This window comes from Trichosurus vulpecula, chromosome 1, assembly GCF_011100635.1.
Source record: "Trichosurus vulpecula isolate mTriVul1 chromosome 1, mTriVul1.pri, whole genome shotgun sequence".
NCBI classification, from domain to species: domain Eukaryota; kingdom Metazoa; phylum Chordata; class Mammalia; order Diprotodontia; family Phalangeridae; genus Trichosurus; species Trichosurus vulpecula.
This window is the reverse complement of record NC_050573.1, coordinates 63,547,453-63,554,631: the sequence shown is the minus strand read 5'-3', so window position 1 is coordinate 63,554,631 and position 7,179 is coordinate 63,547,453. Positions and strand designations below refer to the sequence as shown.

The window sequence follows — 7,179 nt, the reverse complement described above, 5'->3', positions numbered from 1 at the left end:
GACCTGTAAGAGAAGATGCTGGATTCCAACAATAGTTGCGTGACCCTGGACAAGTCGCTTAACATCTCTGAGAAAGGTTCCCACGTCAGTAGAATAGGGATGGTTGCAGCACCTACTCCCACAGGGTTAGGATAATGTAGATAAAGTAATGTAAGATAATGTGGACAATGCTCTGGAAGCAGCCCCTGCCCCCGAGGGGATAGGACTCTTTCACGGGGTACAACAGGTCAAACAGACGAAGTACCGAGATCATTCCGGCCCCGGGGGCCTGCACACATCCATACCCCGCCGCCCGAACTCCCAGGGTCCCTAGCCGCAGGTGGTGGTTTCCCGCCCCCAGGACCCCCGCCTCCTCCCGAGCCCCGCGGAGGGGGCGGGGAGCTAAGCGAAAGCCGGGAAAGCCCTGGCGGAGTGGGGGCGGAGGGGGGGGGGATCCGTACACGTCACGCTGACGCGACGCCCCGGCTCGCCGCGGCAGGCCTCGCTTGTTGACACCGTTGCCCGGGGAGACGGGGAGGGGCGGGGGGAGTGCAGAGGGGGCGGGGCCCAGGCTGGAGCTCCGGGCTCTGGTCCGCAGCCGCTGCGGCCGCGGCCGCCGCTGGCTTATATACTGCGGCTAAATTTAGGCTGAGCCCGGAGCTCGTCCCCATCCGGGACGCGTTTCCGCCGCCGCTGCCATTGGCCCGGCCCGCCGCGCGCCGCGTTATAAGGCTCGGGCGGGCCCCGGGGCCGCCACTAACAGCCTTGTCAGCCCCCGGCCCGGCCCAGCCCGTCATTCTGTCGGTCAGAGAGTCCGGCTTGGCGCGCGCGCGCCTGTCAGTCAGCCCTCCGGCCGGTGACAGCGGCTGCCGGGCAGCACCGCACACACTCTAGCTCCCCTCCCTGCTCCCTCCCGCCCACAAGTCGGGCCGTCGGTCTCCGTCCATCAGTCAGTTCATCCCTCCCCGGGCGCCCGGCGGCCATGGCGCTGAGCGAGCCCATCCTGCCGTCCTTCGCCACGTTCGCCAGCCCGTGCCGGGAGCGCGGCTTCCAGGAGGTGAGTGAGCGCCCCGCGCCCCCTCCGCGCCCCGCGTCCCCTCCGCTCCCCAATCCCAGCCTCACCGGCCCTCTCCGTATCTCCCTCCCGCAGCGCTGGCCCCGCACCGAGCCCGAGCCCGGCGGCGCCGATGAGGACCTCAACAGCGTGCTCGACTTCATCCTCTCCATGGGGCTGGACGGACTGGGCCCCGAGGGCGCCGCGGCCCCAGAGCCCTCGGCCGCCTTCTACCCGCCGCCGCCCCCCGGCTGCTACCCGGAGCCCCCGGCGGCCACGGCCCCACCGCCGCAGCAGCAGCAGCCGCCCCCCTACGGGCTGGCGGCGGCGCCGGAGCCCCAGCCGGCCCCGGCCCCGGGCGCGCTGCAGGGCCGCTTCCTGCTGGCCCCGTCCGCCTTCGGGGCCTTCGCCGACGGTATCAAGGCTGAGCCCGAGCTGGACGGCGGCGCCTTCGCGGCCGCCCTGGGCCGGCCCCCGCGCTGCGTGAAGCGGGAGGGCGGCGGGGCCTGCATGCTGGGCCCGGGGCCCGGCCCCGACACGCCCCCGCTCAGCCCCGACGGCCGCAGCCCGCTGCAGGACGCCCACCAGCGGCTGGCCGCGCCGCGCCCCTTCGGGCCCCCAGGCGCCTTCGGCCCCGCCGCCGCCGCCGCTTTCCCCGGGCCACCCCAGCTGCACTACCCCGCGGGCCCCTTCGGGCTCTTCGACGAGGGCCTGGGTCTAGCGGCCGCAGCCGCGGGCCCCGCAGCCCGAGGGCTACTCACGCCCCCGTCGTCGCCCCTGGAGCTGCTGGAGACCAAGCCCAAGCGGGGCCGGCGTTCGTGGCCCCGCAAGCGGACGGCCACGCACACGTGCAGCTACGCGGGCTGCGGGAAAACGTACACCAAGAGCTCGCACCTCAAGGCGCACCTGCGCACGCACACAGGTGGGTTCAGGGAGCAGCTGGGGGCGCGGAGGGGGGCTGGCGTGCGTGCTCGTAGGAGCCTCTGGGACTGTTCTTAGGGCTCTCGCCCCAAGCACACACACGCCCTCTGTAGGAACTGTAAGGGGGGTGGAGTACTGGGCATCTCTTAGGCATAGAATGAATATCCCCCCCACTGGGAGGAGAAAGCAGGTGTGTCGGGGTGGGCAAGGGGTGCTTGGAAACAAAAGCTTGCTCCAGAGCGGGGCTGCAGGGAGAGCAGGGCTGCAGAGAGGGCAGGGGCAGGAATAGATCTGCCCCAGGGATGTGACCCTGTCACTTGAGCCACTGTCATGAAAGGCTCTGGAGAGGCTGGGGTAGCCCGGGAGGGGGGTGGGGTGATGCATTGTTTACTGTGCTGGGTCTCTTCCCCTAACTCTAATGGCAATTCATGTTGGGTGGAGGGGAACGTGGTGAAAAGCATAGATGGGGAAGTTCTGTATGAGGAACATGTAGTTAAGGTTGAGAGTGTGTGGCTTGGGGTGCTTTAAGCATAGAGTGCACTGTGTGGAGCCTGGGTGCAGGTATCTCCTGGTATCTTTGATGGTCTAAATGCCTGTGTCTGATCTCTTGGCAGGTGAGAAACCCTATCACTGTAATTGGGATGGCTGCGGTTGGAAATTTGCGCGATCAGATGAGCTAACCCGGCACTACAGAAAACACACGGGCCACCGGCCCTTCCAGTGTCACCTTTGCGACAGAGCCTTTTCCCGGTCTGACCACCTGGCCCTGCATATGAAGAGGCATATGTAACTGGGTTCCACCCCAGGCAAGCCTGTAGCTGGCACTACATGCTGAGCCTCGAGCCAGGGACCTCTCTGAACTCCTTTCTCCCAGAATGTGACTGGTATTTATTGGGCTTTTGTGAAAGGCTAGCGTCCAGCAGGACTGTATTTGTACATAGGGCATTTCCCCTAATTGGAACCTGACCACAGACTTAAAAAGAGGTTTGTGCATTGGAATCCCTGACGCTGACCCCAGTGGGACTGAGTGACTGTTGAATCAGACAGTTTGGTCTGATTCTCAATCTCACCTAAAAGGCATGGTTTGAGAAGATTCCCTACTTCTTGACGAATTTTGTATTCAAAATGGTGCAATAGTATTCTTACACTCTCAGCCATGGTCTACACTAGTGCAGGGCTTGATGCCTTGTAAGAAACGTAGCCTTAACTTTACTGCCTAAAATGTTGGATAATGTAAATATTTGGCAAGTATTGTAATAATGTAAATATATAAGGACAAATGGGCGTTTTTGCCTTTCTGTTTTATATGATTTTTAAAAAAAATAAAAACAAATGTTTTGCATCTTTTAAAGAATGTTTCCATGCATACCCAGAGTTGGCTTTTTTAAATACTGCAGTTTTGATATACCTCTGGTTGTCCTGGGGAATTGGTCCTCTCACTGAATGTGGAATGAAGGAGGTGAAGAGATGGGATTAGTAAAAAAAAAAAAAATGATGAAACTTAGAGGGAGGTGGGAAGAAACCGGCAAGATTTACTACCTTTTTAGAAATGGTGTTTTAGTTAGTCAGTTTGGGTTGGGCTTGTACAGGGCTATTTTCATAGTCTCAATGTTTTCCAGCTGTGGTGACTGTGTGCCAGCAAGCATGTGGGTTTTTCCTATAAATTTAAACACTGCATTTCTGTAACTAGGGAGGCTTATTTTAAGGCTGTCTCATACATCAATTACCTTCTTTTCCCAAGGGCTTAGGGGAAAGTGGTGGGTGACCCAGCTGACATGAAACCCTCAAAACCATTGGTCTTAAAAAAAGGACTATTCCAACTACCCTGTATTATTTTGGTAGCTTCTGAGTTATCCTCTAAACTTTTCAATTAAGAAGTGATTCAGTCCTTAAGGATTTTCTGTTCCAGTATGCTCAGTTTCTTCCTTGCCATGTGAATTTTTTACGTGTCCTAAGTCCATGTTTTACTGAAGGAAGGTTCTATAAAAACCCTCTTTATAGGATCTTTATAGAATTATTTTAAAATCAATGATTATCACTGACAGTTCTAGTACCCCATAATTGACAAATGTACTCTTCACGCATTATCTCCTCTTCATCTTTGCAACAACTCTGAGACAACGGGCAAGAATGGTCCCCGTTTTACAAATGAAGACTTGATAAAGGAAAGAAACTTTTTCAAAAATCCCACAAGTAAGGGTCTACCCAATCCGATCCCAGGGCTCCTGACTCAGAAGTCCAAGGCTTTTCCATCTTAATCTGCCTTCCACTGATAAAGATCAAGCCAGGATTGTTAACACTGAGTGGGTTGAATACATATACTACCTTGTGAACATAAGAAGCATAGAAACTTAAGCACTGTTAATACAACTTAATATTACTGTTGGGATATACTTTTTTGGATTGCCAGTGTTGTGGAAGGGCTGTCTCTACAATCCAACCCCTTCCTTTTATCTAGCTTAGAAAGATTAAATGTCTTGTCCAAGGTCACCTGTACAGCAAAGAGCAGATATCCCTGATTCTAGCCCAGGTCCTTTGACTCACTGTTGGTCCAATCTTCCATTGCAATGGATGCACTCTCCATATTCCATTTTATGGATGTGAAAGTGGTGTTGAGACTTGACAAGGCTTCCACTCAGGACCTTCCACTCAAGCATCCTAAATCTGAGGTAACTGCACTAACCACCAGCAGGTCACCCCACCCCCGAAACTTTGAGGCATTGCTTCTGTCCACCAGATTTGCCTTGGGGCCATGATCGCTGGCTGGTAAGGAAGAACAAATTTCACATTTTACTCTTGATGCTTGCATGTTTCAAAGTGCTAATTCAACACATCTTCATTAACGAAAAAGGAAAAAAAACCCTGGAAACCTTAGTTCCTAGCAATTGCACAATTTGTTTCCAGAAAGTGAAAATCGCACAGCATATTTTAAAATAATCACACGTCGTGTTGCAATAGTCCTAAGGATTTCCTCCCTTCCCTTCTCCCCTAGATAAAACCTGTGAAGGCAGATGAGTATGTTAAGTAATCTTCAGAAAGCAGAAATTGAAAATTAACATTTGATTCAACTTTCTAGATCAACATCCCACCAACTTCCTCTTGTGCTTGGTTTTTGTTTTTCTTTAAAAAAAAAATCTCTCTACTCTTGTTACTTCTCTTGCAAATATGTTTGCAGAATGTGACCCCTGAGATGTGAAATCTCTTGTCCTGCACTGGCCCTAGAACATGATGAAACTGTTTTCTTCTTTCATCAGTCCTGGCTCATTTACTGTTGATGTCCCTGTAATGTCTTCCTAGTACCAAAAAAGAGGGTATATCCTAGAGCGGTCGACTTGGGAGGTGGGGGGTATCAGAAAACCTAGATTCTAAATTCAGTTCTGCCACTAGCTGACAAATCTTAGGTTATTTCTCTTCTGTGGGTCTCAGTTCTCTCATCTGTAAAATGATGAATTTGGACCAAGTAATTTCTAGAGTCCCACTCAGCTCAGACATGTTATGTTTTAAAGTCTTTTCCACCTCTAACTTTCTGTGTTCTAAGGTCCCTTATGCTACAACCCATGTTTATTCATTGACTACTCTGTGACGGGCACTATGCTGGAAATAGAAAGTCTTCACAGAGCTCACAGTGTAGTATCGAGATAACTCCCTAACATAGATGGTTAGCATACATATTACATACATGTAAGCTTCCTTGGAAGCTAGAATCTGCAGTGCGTAGTGGAAAGATCACAGCTTCTGGAGTCCAAGCACCTAGGTTCAAATGCCACCACTGACTCTCAACTGTCAATGTGACCTTGAGTAAACCATTTAACCATAAGCCTCAGTTTTTTCATCTGTTAAAACTGGTGCGGGAGGTAAACTTGATAGACTATTACATCTAAGACCCTGTAGTTTTTGTCTTTGAGCCCCCCAGTGCCTTGAACATAGAAGAGAAATGTTTATCAAATTACATTCAACTGCATTATGGAGTCACAAAACTCCATCAGGCCTGAGGGGGGGTGTCATTCCTAACAAGGAGGATCACAAAAGGCTTCCTGGTGAGAAGGTGGTACTGGAGTTGTACCTGAAAGGATGCGCAATGATAACAATAGCTCATACTGACGTGGCACTTTAAAGCGTTTCACAAATATCCTCTTATTTAATCCTCACAACCACCTTGGGAAGGTGGGTGTTCTTATCCCCGTTTTGCAGATAAGTAAACTGAGCCTGAGAGCGGCTGGCCCAGGGTCACACAAGTAGTGGTTGGTATTTAGTCGTGTCCTAGTCTTCGAGACCCCATTTGGGCTCTTCTTGGCAAAGATACTGGAGTGGTTTTTGCCATTTCCTTCTCCTACACAGGTAGTGGACAGCGTAGGAATTCAACAGGCAAAGAGGGGAAGGACAGAGGGCATTCCAGACATATGGATCAGTCGGGGCTAAGGCAGAAGTGTGAGATTGCAGGTCATGAACTGGGGCAGAGCATTTTCAGTTTGACTAGGCTATAGCGTATGTGGTGAGGATTGATATGAGATAAGGGTGGAAAAAAACGGGGAGGTGTCAGCTCTTGGAGGACCTTGAATGCCAGCCACAGGAGCTTGAAGATGATTTGGGAAGATAACTCGATGTCACTAAAGATTTTTGAGCCCGGTGGCTCCAAATGCCTAGATCTCAGCAATGCTTTTTGGGGCTAAAAATGGAATAATCAGATAATCCTGGGATGATTCTGCTAGCCCGAGGCAGGATGGCCTGGAGGTTGAAAAGAGGAGGAAGGAAGACCTGTGAGGAAGTTACTGCAACAGTCTGGTAGTGGGAGTCGAGGGGAGGGGTCAAAATCTGAGAGATGTTGTCAGGTGTTAGGTGACTGACTGGATGAGAGTGAGGGAATGAGCCAAAGATGTGTTCAGAGCTCCATCTCTAACCTGGTACAGTTTCAATCTAAGTGCAGTCGGTTTTGTTTCCCCACAAGAGTGGGTTCAGGCCACAATCAACGGAAGACAACTCAACCCTTTTGCCCAAGGCCATTTTCCTAGCTGATTTCAATGCACCTGCCAAGTTTTCTAGCCAACATGTTGTCTTGCTACATCTGAGTTTCATTAAATTCACATCTAAAATGGGGATGAAACTCATGTTGAGTTTCTGTTTTCTTAAGTGTCTCCAATTGAATAGAGGAGAGAGTGTTACATAACATCACTCATATATTTTTCATCAAGAGACAAAAGGACATAATCTGGAAGGATCAGTCATAA

At 51.8% G+C, this 7,179-nt stretch overlaps 1 protein-coding gene across 1 annotated transcript; it reads left to right on the top strand.

Annotated features, from left to right (window-relative positions):
* The first annotated feature begins 752 nt into the window (after positions 1–752).
* On the top strand, positions 753–3,271 carry KLF2 (Kruppel like factor 2). Its single transcript, XM_036768236.1, has 3 exons — positions 753–1,036; positions 1,130–1,955; positions 2,569–3,271. The coding sequence occupies exons 1-3, from the start codon at positions 962–964 to the stop codon at positions 2,742–2,744; spliced, it is 1,077 nt and encodes a 358-aa protein (XP_036624131.1). The 5' UTR covers positions 753–961; the 3' UTR covers positions 2,745–3,271.
* Positions 3,272–7,179: the final 3,908 nt, after the last annotated feature.

Excerpts from the sequence above, each read along its gene's own strand:
- KLF2 (XM_036768236.1), top strand. The coding sequence starts at position 962 with ATGGCGCTGAGCGAGCCCATCCTGCCGTCCTTCGCCACGTTCGCCAGC. Across the intron at positions 1,037-1,129 it reads GGGAGCGCGGCTTCCAGGAG|CGCTGGCCCCGCACCGAGCC; the intron begins GTGAGTGAGCGC and ends TCCCTCCCGCAG. Across the intron at positions 1,956-2,568 it reads GCACCTGCGCACGCACACAG|GTGAGAAACCCTATCACTGT; the intron begins GTGGGTTCAGGG and ends ATCTCTTGGCAG.